Source organism: Rhinolophus sinicus, linkage group LG10 (assembly GCF_036562045.2).
Source record: "Rhinolophus sinicus isolate RSC01 linkage group LG10, ASM3656204v1, whole genome shotgun sequence".
NCBI classification, from domain to species: Eukaryota; Metazoa; Chordata; class Mammalia; order Chiroptera; family Rhinolophidae; genus Rhinolophus; species Rhinolophus sinicus.
In genome coordinates, this window is record NC_133759.1 from 33,310,825 (window position 1) to 33,325,151 (window position 14,327).

The window sequence follows — 14,327 nt, forward strand, 5'->3', positions numbered from 1 at the left end:
CACACACACACCCGAGCTCATTGATACAGAGAACACATTGGTGGTTGCCAGAGGTCAGGGGTGGGGTTGGACGACATGAGTAAAGGAGGTCAAAAGGTACAAACTTCCAGTAATAAAATAAATAAGCCATGAGGATGTAATTTACAGCATGGTGACAATAGTTAATAATGTTGTGTTGCTATCTGAAAGTTGCTAAGAGAAATCTTAAAGTTCTCATCACAAGGAAAAACTTTTTATGACTGTACAGTGACAGATATTAACTAGACTTACTGTGATCATTTCACAATATATTTGCAATTATTATGTTATACACTGCAAACTAATATAATGTTAAATGTCAATTACATATCGATAAAATAATTAATGGAGAAAACAATTTTAAAAACTAGATCTTTGTTACCAAGGGACAGGGGGCAATGGCCATTGGGTCAGCTGCTACAATCCCTGCCATAGGGCTTTCTAGGCAATGTGAGTGTGCGGATCCTCGGGTCTCTTTAAGGCCTTGGCAGTGTCACTGAGTGACTGCCCAGCTCCTAGGCCCCTTCCAAGGAGTGGAAATCCATATATTCTCCGTCCTCGGAATATTTCAGGTATGAGCTTAGTTACACCCCCTAAAAACCTGTGTAAGTTCACCCCAGACAAATGTTTTTTATACATTATTTACATCAACTTCTTGAGTACGTCCTCTCTGCCACCTCCAAATATGTGCAATTGATTTAAAAGGAGAGGCCTCTTAAAAATAGGTATGAAGCTGATGAGTCCTGTGTGTGGGGACTGGAGATGAGATCACACTTCTGCACCAGGGTGTTCTATGACACCAATGTGACAGGAAGCAAGGAGTGGCTGGAGTGACACTCCGAAGTTCTGGTTCCCAACTAGTAAGGGCACCACCTCTACTCTCCTGAGTCTCCTGGCAGTTTCACGGCCATGAAAGAACACCTGAGCTATGACTAAAATTCCCCAGCCCTTTTCTGAGCTTGGAGTTCTAAGTTCTGTTAAAGCCTCTTCTAATAAATGGCAGGGAAAGGTGACATCTGAAAATAGGTGGCACAAGCTCAGGGAGTGAGACCTTCCATTTTATCCCATTCATGTCAACTTTTATGTCATTTCCATCTCTTCTCTTTCGATAAGTGAGGACACTATCAGGGTGCCCATGGAATCCCCTCCACTTGAATTGTGGTGGTCACTAACTTCTCTTCCCAGTCTTAATTAAGTTTGCTTTTAGAGTCTACAGCCTGGCAGTTCCAGAGTTATTGGCACAATGAATATGTTCTACCTGTCTTGGGCCATACACACTTGTTATGAGTTAGATGAAGCTGACTTCCTCCTGTCCTTCTGCACAGATAAACTTTTCAGTGAAGGCTGTGCCCCTGGATACGACCGAAGCTCCAGTCTCTGTGCTCTGTGCATTGGCTCGGCCAGTGGTCCAGGAAAGGAGTGTGAGCCCAACAACAATGAGAGATACTATGGCTACACGGGGGCTTTCAGGTAACTCTTACAACCTTGCTATGAATAGATTAATACCCTCAGCTCTGACAAGATTCCTTTTTAGGAACTAAGGTGAGATTCTTATGTTTCTAGCTTGTTAGTCCTACATGTACCAGGGTGCCACTTTTAGCGACCATATGTAGAACCTGTGCGAAGGGGCATCTAAGCCCCTCCAGGACACTGTCTCCAGATCTGGTTGTCATAGACAGCAAAGATTGGCAGTATGATGCAAATTAAAAGGTCTCAACTGAGGGTGATTTGCCCCCCAGGGGACATATGGCAGTGTCTGTAGACGTTTTTGATTATCTTATCAAATGGGGTTGGGGTGGGTCGGGAAAGGTGCTACTGGCATCTAATTGGTAGAGGCTGCTAAACATCCTGCATGCATAGGGCAGCACCCTACAACTAAGAGTGATCTGGCTCAGAGGAACCCTGCTACAGCTGAACATAGGAGTCAGGGGTCTGGCTCATGCTCTTCCAAGCACCTCTGGGGAACCTACCACCATACTCACCTGGAAATACACAGACATACTCTATGTTCTCAACTACAATTCTCATGGAGTGTTTTATCATTTTTTTTTTTTTAAATTGGTGAACAGTGTGTTTCTCCACGTCCCATTAGCTCCAAGTCGTTGTCCTTCAATCTAGTTGTGGAGGGCACAGCTCACTGGCCCATGTGGGAATCGAACTGGCAACCCTGTTGTTCAGGGCTCATGCTCTAACCAACTGAGCCATCCAGCTGCCCCATAGTTATAGAGATATCTGTGCACCTTATGACCTTAATACTATCCTTTCTGATTCAGGCCTGTGTTACTTAATAGTTCACGAATCATCAGCTGCACACTGATGGTAGTATTGTAATTGAACTTCTCAGTAGTGAAGGAAAAAGCAAAGGTTATCCCGTTTTGCCAGTTAGAACAACCATGTGAGTTAGAGTAAGTACAATTTATAGTCCACATAGTTCCAGTTTTACAAAGTAGAGTGTGAGTAAGGAATCACCTTCCTGGAAAACTACCTTCCGATATCTGTGTTGATGCTAAGAAAATAATGTAGCTGTCTCTGTTGGAGAAACTGTAGCAGCGTTTAAGATTTAGTGTGTGGAACTGAGACTGTATAACTACAAAGCAAATTGGGGATTTCATTTTCTTTTTATTACTTACATTAGTAATATTTAAGATTAGGGATAATAGATTAGTGATAATCTATTATTGGTAATAAGAGGAGATTAGTGATAGCATGGGAGTCACAAATGCCGATATTAGATGGCTAGCCCTAGATCTATAAGGCAGCCCTCCGGAGTGACAGATGTGTCTCACTGACTTCCTTTCTTCTCTTTCCTTGTCTGGCCCTCTGCAGGTGCCTGGTTGAGAAAGGAGACGTGGCCTTTGTGAAAGACCAGACTGTCTTTCAGAACACTGGGGGTACGTAAAATGTTACTCTGTGCCCTGAATTTTTGCCTTTTGTATGTGTGCTATTTTCCCCTCTAATCAGATTGCGTCTTGCAGAGGGCTGAGAACATAGTATTGAATAAATGCTTAAGTTACTGAGTAGAACAAATGAGTTTGGAGAGAACGATGATGGATTTCATTTGGAAGGTATTGAGTGGGAGGGACTGGTAAGAAAGAAAAAGATAAATGTTAGAAGGTGAGCGAAGATGTGTGCAGTTACTAGTAGGGGAGAGGCAGGCAATTTGGAGTTTTCTATTAAAACTAAAAGTGTACATTTGGGGAGTGTAGGAAAAGAAGTATTTTAACTTTATATATAAATAACATTTTATGATTGTGAATTCCTGTATTAGTTGTTCAATTAAATGAAGAAAATTAGATGAAAATTAAATTAAGAAAAAGATTACAATGCAGCAGTTTAGGACAAACGTAAAAAGTGGGTAAACATGTTGGAGAACTCCTCTGGAGGAAGGAGCCCAAACCCTGAGAATGGGTGAGATTTTCTTCTTCAGAGGGAATACAGAGCAGATGAGGCAAGGGGCTGAGAATAGGATACGGACCTGTACGTACAGAGGAACGTGCACATTTTCATGCAGAACCAGTGTGAGGGAGTCAGACTTCACATACTGCTGCAGTTTCCAAAGGGCTTTGGGGGGCAAGTTCTTTTACTTTTTGGTACAAGAAGATATAGCACAGAGATTGTTAACCAGTTGAGGGTAACGTTCTTCCTACGCTGAAGCAAGAGGTCCAAATGCTTTGGAATTTAGTAGAAATGAAGATCATTTTGAATAGTACCCACAGAATATAGTTCACTCTTCCATGGCTGGGTGGAGTGGGTTGGAAGGGGTGTCACTAGGAATTCCTGGTAAGTCGCTTCCTCTCCACGTCACTGTGACTCATGTGTGTACTTCTGCTGGCCACTGGATCCAGGCCCTGCACACGCCAGTGGGCCAGTCACATCCCTCACTGAGGGTGCCTTGACCAAAGAACCCTGAAGCTTGGGCTGAGAATCTCTATCTCCAGGAAAGAACCCTGGAAGTTGGCCTAAGGTAAAAAACCCTTCTTCTGTCCCCAGGAAAGAACACTGATGATTGGGCTAAGAATCTGAAAGAGGAAGACTTTGAGCTGCTGTGCACTGATGGCACCAGGAAGTCTGTGTCCCAGGCTGAAACATGCCACCTCGCCCGAGCCCCAAATCATGGTGTGGTCTCAAGGGAAGATAAGGCAGCTTGTGTTCGTCAGATGTTACTTAACCAGCAGGTACGGACCAGCCAGGGCCTCCCACCCTTTCTTTCTGTGTGGGTTATTTGGGGGGAGTTCACTGCTAAGTGCAGCCCAGCATTCTCTTTCTGGAAACTAGGATTAAGAGAGTATAGATTGTGGAACTGAGTTTCCCAGGCCTGGCTCTGCTTTCATCTCCTGGTCACTGGAGATTAGTCTCCATCTGATCTGCATGTCCTCAGGTCCGAGCCTCTGCCTTTCTGCTTGTCCTTGACCTTGCTCTGTGGTACCCTCATTTTCCCAATGTCTGCATTTTTTTAAATGGAGGAGACTAATTCTGATTCCCAGCCCTCCTTGATATGCATCATGAAATGCAGATCTGTATTTCCCTTGCTTAAACAGGCTAAGAACCATTCCAACATCCAGAAAAACCCAAGACTCCTACCCTCAAGGAGCTTATCCTCTGGGGAAAGCAACCAACCCAGGCCCAGCCTTAGTAGGACAAGGGATTGCCTCAGTATTCTAATTCTAAAGACTCCTCTACCCACAAACATCACCTTCCCCTGAGTGACAGCTTCCTGCCTATTGATTACCATTAATTTTCTTTTTTAAAAATTAAGACAGCATATCTTTGTGAATCCTCTCAAGGTAAATGATAATAATAATTAGGATTTAATGAAGCTTTCCTAGGTACTAAGTGGAATGCTGAACTTTCTGTAATCATCATTTCACTTATAACCTTAGGAAGCCTGGAGTAATCAAGCCTCTTGCCCAAGACTGGATCAAAGATGTAGTCAAACATGAACTTGTAACAACTACCTGTACCTTCCCTCACTGGGTGGCTCACGTTTAATATCTTGTTTAACAATAACACTTGGATTTCTGTCCTTGTATTTCCTGGAAGCAGCCCCCAAGGCCATGGCCAAGGAAGTGGGAAAGAGAGATCAGAAGTCAGGAGTGGGTGGGAGGGACTTCCCAGAGGAGGGCCATTTCATGGGGCCTCATGAAAGCATGGAGCCAGGGCCCCAAATGAGTGATTGACAGGTGCAGGAGGTGGAAAGACTCCTGAGGCATCCTCTGTAGCTTCCCTTTCTTCCCGAAGCTGGTTCTCAGCTTTTAGCTTCCTCCTTCCCATCCACGTGTTCCCAGCTGCTCACTGCCACAGGTCCTCATGCACTTTCTATCCATTTGACAGGAGGAATTTGGAAAAAATGGAACTGTCTGCTTGGGCGAATTTTGTATGTTCCAATCTAAAACCAAGGACCTTCTGTTCAGGGATGATACAAAATGCCTGGCCACTCTTCAGGACAAAACTACGTATGAATCCTACTTAGGAGCAGAGTATGTCACGGCTGTGGCAAACCTGAAACAATGCTCAACTTCGAGTGAGTACGAGGAACAGCATGGGGGAATCTGCAAAGCAAACTCAGGCAGGCTTCTGGGTGGTGGGTACAAAAGTAGACGTAGGCTGTAGCCCTCAGGAGATGACCCACGGGCAAGATGAAAGACTGAGGGGACATCGTAACCCCAGCATGTATGAAAGGCTACTTGTTTGGGCAGATGGTAAAGAGGACACAAGTTCAGGGCACTGAAGTAGTAAACTGCCTGCCTGGGTGTGCAGAATTCCATGTTATTACTCAGCAAAGGAAGAGTTTTTCACTAAACTCCTGTTTTATACAGAGCCGCATTGTCCCATACGGTAGCCTCTAGCTACATATGGCTATTTAAATTTAAATAATTAAAATGAAACCAAATGAAAAATTTAGTTCCTCGGTCACACCAGCCACAATTCAATACTTCACAGCTACATGTGGCTCTGTATAGGTGAGCAAAGAGAACCTTTCCATTATCGCAGAAAGTTCTTGAACACAGCACTGCTCCTGAGAGCTTGAACAATGGTAAGTTCTGGAAACTATAAAGTTGCCATCCAAGCTACTCATCTAGAACATCACTTTTCTAAGAATTAAAATACAGTCAAACACACCTTTGCACTGTATCTATGTTGGACGTCATTTAATCACTTGAAGTCCTTTGGAAGATAAGGGAGAATAACATGTGGTTATAGAGTGACTATTCTTTAACTTTCGTGTGCATGGCCCTTGAAATGCTGATACTCAGGCCCTGGGGATACTGAGTCAGCAAGTGTGTGGCCCATCAGGTTTTTATGCATCGTAACAGCTGCCCCACATAATTCTAATGTAAGGAATGCGCTTGCCCACAGCCACTGTTGTGAGCACCCAGGTTACATTTCCCTAACGTAAGTCCTCCAAGAGGGGAAAAAGTCTGGTTGTGCTATTTTCTGCTCCATCCCCAGCCTCTTCATGGAAACTGGCAGGTACCAGGTGCTTAGTGCATCTTGCAAAGGTAGTTCCTCACCTGCCTGAAGAGGTCAGAGAGGACAGTCCTTCCGGGCTCCTTGAAGCCACGTGGACTCAGATGTGGGTGCCCCTCCTATAAGACACGAGGTGGGGATGATACAGGGCAGGGAAATCATGTCACCATCCTTGGCATGGGACACTTCCTGGGGTAGGCACAGAAGCTGAGCCGGCAAGAGGAGAGGCCACTGGGACAATGGCTGGTCCACCCACCAGAAGAGCAGGGCTATGGGCTGAATGCTTTTGTATCAGGTTTAACTGTTCATTCACTCAACATAAAATAAGTATAGGTAGGTTTTGACTGTCCTACCCTTCTGCTCTGCCCCCACAGAACTCCTGGAAGTCTGTACTTTCCTCGGCATTTAAAATTCTAGAAGGGGTCGACCACCAGATGGAGATGGGAGCTCACGTGACCCATAAGCTGCCCCTGGTCTCGCTGGCCTAAGTGGTTTGGCTGCCTTCATAGTTCGATGTTACCACCTATGCAGGAAATAAAATACAAATTATTGGTTTTATCTTTTAAAAGCGTCATTCTTTCCTAAATGTTTGTCCTGGAAGGGTTTCTTTTATACTATCTGACTAAATACACATGCAATTGAGGCCTTCCTTCAGAGCTCAAGATTCACCCAATCCTTCCCACAGCTTTGGTTGTGGTGCCGAAGCCACCCTCCTGGGTGCAGTCCAAGTAGGAATTCTTTCACAAAAGGGTCTGCATGGTCATTATAATAAAATCAAGTGTATATCGTTGTGTGTGAGTGTGTGTGTGTGTGTGTGTGTGTGTGTGTGTGTGTGTGTGTGTGTTGCTAGGAAAGGGGCAGGAAGGAGGATGCAGAGTGAGTCATTGAGATGGAGTGTTCAAGGGAGTACAGAAAACGAATATAAAATATTTATATGTTTTAAAAATATTGTTAATGAATTTCATCAGGTCCTGATTCTAACTAGTTGGAAAAATGAACCCCTGGAACATCTTGCTAAAACTCATCCCTTGACCCTGATTCCATAGCCGTCATTGCCCTGTCTCCTCACCTTCTCAGTCGAGCTCCTGAAAGGTGGAGGCTCCCTCTTACCATGCCTCAGTTATCATTATTGGCTGTACATATAGAAATCAGTCTTCTCCTCCACTTATTTCACTGCAGTGATGGTGACTAAGTTCACCACGCACCTGCCAACTGTGAAAACCAACTGTAGTTCGTTCATTCCTGAGTCAAGTTACTACACTCGATACAGTGGACCACTCACTCTTCACTGGAACTCTGCCCAACTTCTCTGTCATGGCAGCTCTCTGCTTTGGTTCCTCTTCTCTGTGCCTTTGTGGGCTCACTGTGGGCTCATGCTGCCAGCCCTGAAGTTGTAAGAATATCTTCCTGGGGTTCTTCTCTTGACCCCGCACTCTTCTCACTTTCCAGGCTCTCTCTAAGTAACGTGAACAACTCCTTGGTATCTTCATCTATATGTATCATTGTGACCCCTGCCTCCAGCAGCCCCCACTCATACCTCCTCCTATCTATGGATCTATACTGGAGAGTTCTCACAGCAACCAGAAGTCCAACACATCAAAAACGGAGGTGGTCATCCTGCCGCTTCCCTCTCCTGCTTCCTTCATCCAACTGTTGTTTCCATATATTTCACATCAGCCAAAGTCATGGTCTTCTACTCTCAGAGGCACCATAAAGCAATGAGTCAAATTTCACATCACTTTTTTCCCTCACTCCATGTCCAATGTCAGCAAGTTCTGTTGATTTTGCCTTTTAAATAATTCTCCAGTTTGCCCCTTTATTTGCTAACTCTTAGCACAGCTGCAATTTACACTTAGGGCAGAGCTGCAGACGGGGGTTTCTGGACACAACCATCCACAGCTCTCGTAACTTTCTAGTGTCCAAGGAAACAGGACCCTGGGTCCACTTCTGTGCAGGATCTGATGTTGACCTTTTTACACAGAGCCCTACTTTGCTTTGAGCCTATCAACACTCTGCCTTATTTAATATTCACCTCAACTCCACCCTTACCCCAAATTCTATAACTTTTCCTTTGTTTGGTGAGATGCTCCATGGGGTGTGGTCTGTCTTATTGCAATGAATCAACAAACCTAATTTTGTGAGCAATGTACCGAACACTTGCCATGAGCCAGACACTACTCTAGAAACTGCAAACACAACAGTGCATGCTATAGTCTCTTAAAATAATTCTGTATATGTTTATTTATTCCTCCCTCTAGACTGCCTTCTTGTACAGAGAAACATATGTATAGAGAAATGTCTGAAATAATGTTTACCAGATACTATAAGCATAAAAATTGAGGTGATTTGTGGCTTGCTTCTTTGCTTGAGTTTTTAATATAATAAACATGTCTTATTTTAATTATTTAAAAAAAAAAAAAAAAACTCCTCTAAATATATATATATTTTTTCAAAGAAACAGTTAAAGAGAAGCCAGAGCAGAGGAATCACATGATTGGTGTCTCTGAGTCTGAGACAGGTTCCTTTGTGCGTTGGAACTATTGGGAACAGGAGAGGAGGGAAACACGAGTCTGGTGAATGAGATATTTTAATGAATGGAAAAGAAGGAAATATTGTCTCACTAAGTTTGTTTTGTTGTAATTCTCCGTGTGCTATTTGAATCAAGGAGCAGAGTACTTGCAGGAAGCAGCAGTCTGTATCTGTGTGTCCTTCCTGTGTGATTCATCCCAGCAGAGCTCCTGGAAACCTGTTGTGTCCACTAGGTGGAGACAGGAGAGGACAGGAAGCAGCTGATCCCATACTCTCCTGCTCGCTTTCCTGAGAATGGCAGCAGCACCTTCTGACTTGAGTGTGGAAGGTGTGCACATTTCTTCTTCCTTCTTAATACCCTTTCTCCTTCTCACTCTTCAATGCTCACCATGATTTTAATGACCATACACTAACATAGGACTCCCAAATGAAAACCTAGCACCTATTGCTGAAACTTTACATTTGTTTCCGGTATCACCTACTTGATATAAGATTTTTAATTTCCCCAAGGCAGCTGAAACTCAATATATGCGTATACAAAAGAGGGGCAATTTTCAGTCTGGCTGTGTCCGCAGCTCCAAAGTCTCTCCAACCGAGTCTTGCAATTTACTTTCCCAGTAACCGACACCATCTGCTTCAGATGCAGTTTTGATAATTCTCCTCCTTAACTCAGCATGTTCAATTAATTACCACATCCTATGTACTTTCCTTCTAAACATCTCTCAAATCTCTGCCCACCTTTCCATACCTACCTCTGTCCCTGGGTCAGACCCTGTGCATCTTTTGCCAAAACACTGCAAAAGCCCCCAGCTGGTCACCCTGCCTACAGTTTTTTTCTCCCTCAAATGACAGTTCTCCATTGACATGCCAATCATCTATGTCACCTCCAACTGAAACTTCTTGTTGCTCTGTATAAAGTCTAGGTTCCTCAGCATAGCACACAGTGCCTTCAGGTCTGGGTCCTGCCAACCTTTCTTGTTTCATCTCCTGCCACTTCAGCTGAAATGACACCTGCTTAGTGACAGAGACTGCAAACTGGTAGCCCTGAGGCAGACCACTTCTGGCTCGCTAAAGTGTTTTATTTGGGCTCCACGTTTTTTAATGTTTCCCATTACTTGCTGAAATTTGAAAAGTGGAAAATTCCCCATTAAAACCTGCCTTTATGGCTTCCCTTGAAAAGCTGGAAGAACTGACCACCTGGGTCCCACATACCTGCCTGGCAGAGTTGTGGCTGCCCTTTTGGGTAGGAATGACAGCTGCAGTTTTCAAAAGCCCGATTTTCATGGCTGCTTCCATTAACGTAGACCTTTTAGGTGCAGCCCTGGATTGACAGTGTAGGGACACTGAATTGCTCACTTTTGTACAGAGCACCCTTTCTCCTTGAACGCCGGAGAGGAGCTCATCTTTCATAGCTCAGTTCCGGTCACTTTGTTCCAGGAGCTTTGCTCTGACTCCATGATGAACTAAGTGTCCCTTTCTGTATTCCCATATCGCACCGTACATCGTCTGTCACATCCCATGCCACATTATATTCAGATTAAATGTTTGTGTAATGCTTGAATTCCTCACAAGGCTCACCTCACAAAGGGAACGACTGGATATCCTCAGTGATTTCTTGAGCCATTCATTTTATTCATTCTGTCAACAACCATGAAGAGGGTGGCGACATTTGACTCATATCTTAAAGGATAAGGGTGTCGCTCATGAAATACCTGCGGCTGCCATCTCGTTTCGGAGGAGCGACGTCCGTGAGAAATACAACTCCCATCAGGACCTTCGGGATCGCGGCCCTCGAAGGAGGAAATACAGCTTAGGAACTACCACTCCCGTGATGCTCCGCTTCAGACGTCGGCGCAGAGCCTAGAGACACGTTGCTTTTGCGGCGCTGGAGACCACGCATCTCAGCATGGCTTCCGCGGACTCCCGGCGAATGGGGAATGGTGGCGGCGTCGGGGGAGCCTTCCAGCCCTACCTCGACTCCTTGCGGCAGGAGCTGCAGCAGAGCGACCCGACGCTGCTGTCAGTCGTGGTGGCGCTTCTCGCGGTGCTGCTGACGCTGGGTAAAGAGGCAGCGGGTGCCGGGCGGGAGAGTCCGGGCTGGGACTGGGAGGATGTGGGAAGAAGGCACCTGGGGGGCGTTTAGGGAGGGAGACTCACTCCTTATGCCACCCTGCCCTCTGCTTGAAGCAGCGGGAGCAGCGCTGCGTTAAAACGGATCCCCCGCGACCCCCGGAGTGATGGTCCTTGGGGCACGGGTTACTCTTCTTCATCGGCCCTTTTTACCTGAGTGCGTGGTTCCCCCCACCCCCCCAGCCCCCATTGCTTTTACTACCAAGACACACAGGGTCTCTGCTTCAAGTTTGAGAGTCCTGTGTTTGCGAGCTCGGCGCTGGGGATAGAGAGTTAATAAAACAAGATTGCACTTGAGTCCACAGTGAGGGTAGTTAGTAGGTGCAGACGGGAAAGTTGACCGTGGTTGGCACTCAGTGGGGTCCCTAACAACAATAACGACTATAGTGATGGCAATAACAGTAACAGTAAGTTCCAGGTGATTGAGCTGTTCAGTGGTAGACTTCAGTTAATTTCCCCACCCAGCCATACAGTCATATTATTGATAATCAACGCGTAATTCGGGTTGTTTTTCTCTATTCCACAGTGTTCTGGAAGTTCATCCGGAGCAGAAGGAGCAGTCAAAGAGCTGTTCTGCTTGTTGGCCTTTGTGACTCCGGGAAAACATTACTCTTTGTCAGAGTAAATGCTTTGATTTACATCTCTCTTAAACTTGATAGGAAATTTTAGGGCATCCCATTTTTCCTGTGAAGCCACGGTTTATTTTGGAAAAGAAGCGGAGGCTGACAAATTTGGGGGTTAATTCTTGAGTCACCTGGGAGGACAAAAAGACTTGAAAACTCATACGTTGGAATTCTGTGACCATTTCTATCTTCTTGCACTGGGCAGATACTGATATTTAGTCCTTATCCCATTTAAGGACTTTACGTAACTACTTTCATGCCCTGGCCAAGAATGGCAGAACAACTGAAGAGAGAGAAGACAGTAACCTGTATATGGTATATAATTCATTGTATAATCTCTCCTGAGAGCTTGTCAAAGAAACTTTTTCAGAGGATGATTCTTTGACATATTGAGTTATTTAGGCTTCTTTTCCCTATTTATTTTTAATCTATTTAGTGTTTTTAACTGGTTTTTCTTTGCTGTGAAGAGTAGCAGAGGTTTTCTCATTATTATTCCTTTTGAGAGTATAAATTATTTCCCTTCCACTAAAGAAATAATAATCTTGAATCATTTTTAATGATTAAAAATGTTTATGAAGCGTTAGTAAATTTGGCCACTAAACATTAGAAACTATTATTTGAAAATAATAGTGTTTTTGTCCCCATCTCTTCATTGGGAAGAGGGGAATGAAGTTTGCAATTCATTAGATTTTTCTACGAGTAAAAGGCAAAAAATCAATATGTGCTTTTCAACTAGGGGAGTTAGAACAAAAGTGCTCTCAAGATTTGCTATTTAGGTGTTTACTCTGATCTCCCCCATATTATTATTGTTCCCTTTTTTTTTTTTTTTTTACAGTTGTTAACGGGCCTTTACAGAGACACTCAGACTTCCATCACTGATAGCTCTGCTGTGTACAGAGTCAACAATACCAGGGTAAGGGATTCCTAGAATGTTGGGAGTCTGACAATTTTACTTTACTTGGATGTGTCAGGAAAATACATTTCTAGGATAAATTATTCTAAGGGTGGGTGTGGCTTATTTTAAATATAGACCATGTGTCAAATTCTGTTCTTCACCATCCAAGCAACGAATTTCATCATGCCCTCCCCTGCTTTGTTGTACCTCATGTACACTGATGTTACATCACATTTTATTGGTTTTTGTGTCTGTGTCTTCTTTACAACTTTACCTTGAGTTCTTAAGGGTGAGCATTAAGCCTTTTGCTTTTCATTCATGTTTTGAATATGTAATACATGTATATAGGACAAAAATTCAAAAAGTTAAAAAGGATATTTGGTGAAAAGTAATTTTACCTTTCTTGTCCCTACTATCTGGTCTTCTCCTTAACAGGTAATAACTTCCCATTTTCCTGTGTACTCTTCCAGGTTGTCTACGTATTAGTATACATGAACATATCTGTATAGCCTTTAATTTTTTTCTTTTAACACTCTGTTCTGACCATTGTTTGATTGATTGATTGATTTTTGAATTTAGCAATATGACTGATACATGGGTTGATTTTTGTTTTCTCTCCCTCATTTGTACATGCTTGATTTATGAGCTGCACAGTATTCCATTGTGTGGCTGCACCGTACAATTAATGTCTTATTTAATAAGAACCTTATTAACAGACATTTAGTTTGTAATAATCTTTTGCTTTTACAAACAGTGTTGTAGTGGATAGCTTAAAGAGTATACATGTGACTATCAAAAATACCAACAAGGAATCATGAGAGGACTTTTTACATACCTTTGTAGCTCCAGAATGTCGATAATGACTGCCAAACCAATTTTAATGCTTAATGAGTATTCGGTGAGTGAATGGAGAGATGTCTGGGTGGCTGGTTGATGAGATAGGTGTATAGATGGATGAATTAGAATGGTGTTCTTAGAGACCTTGTCCCCTTTTTGTGTCCCCCTACTTTTCTGGTGCCTCTAGAATTAAACATTGCAAGCAAAAATAAAGAGACATCATTTAAATGTCTTAGAGATATTTTTGCTTTTTTCAGTAATGACAGTCTTTCCAGCCCAGTCCTTTTTTAAACTCTCAAGGATTCAGATTTTGAAATTTCAGGGACGGGAGATCTCTAATACTTGGGGCACTTGTACCAGATTTTTTAAGTGGGGTATTCCAGGGTATGCCTTAGACCTGTGCTTTCCGGTAGAGTTGCCACTGGCCACATGTGACTATTAAACACTTGAAATGTGACTAGTCCAAATTGAGGGGTGCTGTAAGTGTAAAATATACACTAGCTCATGAAGAGTTGAAATGAAAAAAAGAATGTAAAATATCAATGATGTCTTGATTTTTTTTTTATTACGTTAAAATGGTAATACTTTAGTTACTCAATATATTGGATTAAAAACTTTTAAAAGTACTTTTTACCTATTTCTTTTTGCTTTTTTTAATGTGGCTTTCAGAAAACTTAACGTTATATATGTGAGACTTGTATATTTCTATTGAATATGTAGAACATTCCTCCCTTCTTTTTTTTACTTCTCTCACCTCCCCATGTTTTATATCTTCTCTCTCTCTCTCTCTCTCTCTCTCTCTCTCTCTCTCGATAGTAATATATCTT

At 43.2% G+C, this 14,327-nt stretch overlaps 1 protein-coding gene across 1 annotated transcript in view; it reads left to right on the forward strand.

Moving 5' to 3' along the window:
• Positions 1–14,327, forward strand: part of LOC109444538 (serotransferrin) — a 46,748-nt gene that overhangs the window by 17,956 nt on the left and 14,465 nt on the right. The window contains 8 exon segments of the mRNA XM_074312859.1: positions 1,344–1,488; positions 2,845–2,909; positions 4,009–4,193; positions 5,350–5,555; positions 10,830–10,919; positions 10,921–11,075; positions 11,672–11,766; positions 12,604–12,681. Of these exon segments, the coding sequence (XP_074168960.1) occupies positions 1,344–1,488; positions 2,845–2,909; positions 4,009–4,193; positions 5,350–5,555; positions 10,830–10,919; positions 10,921–11,075; positions 11,672–11,766; positions 12,604–12,681 (1,019 nt within the window).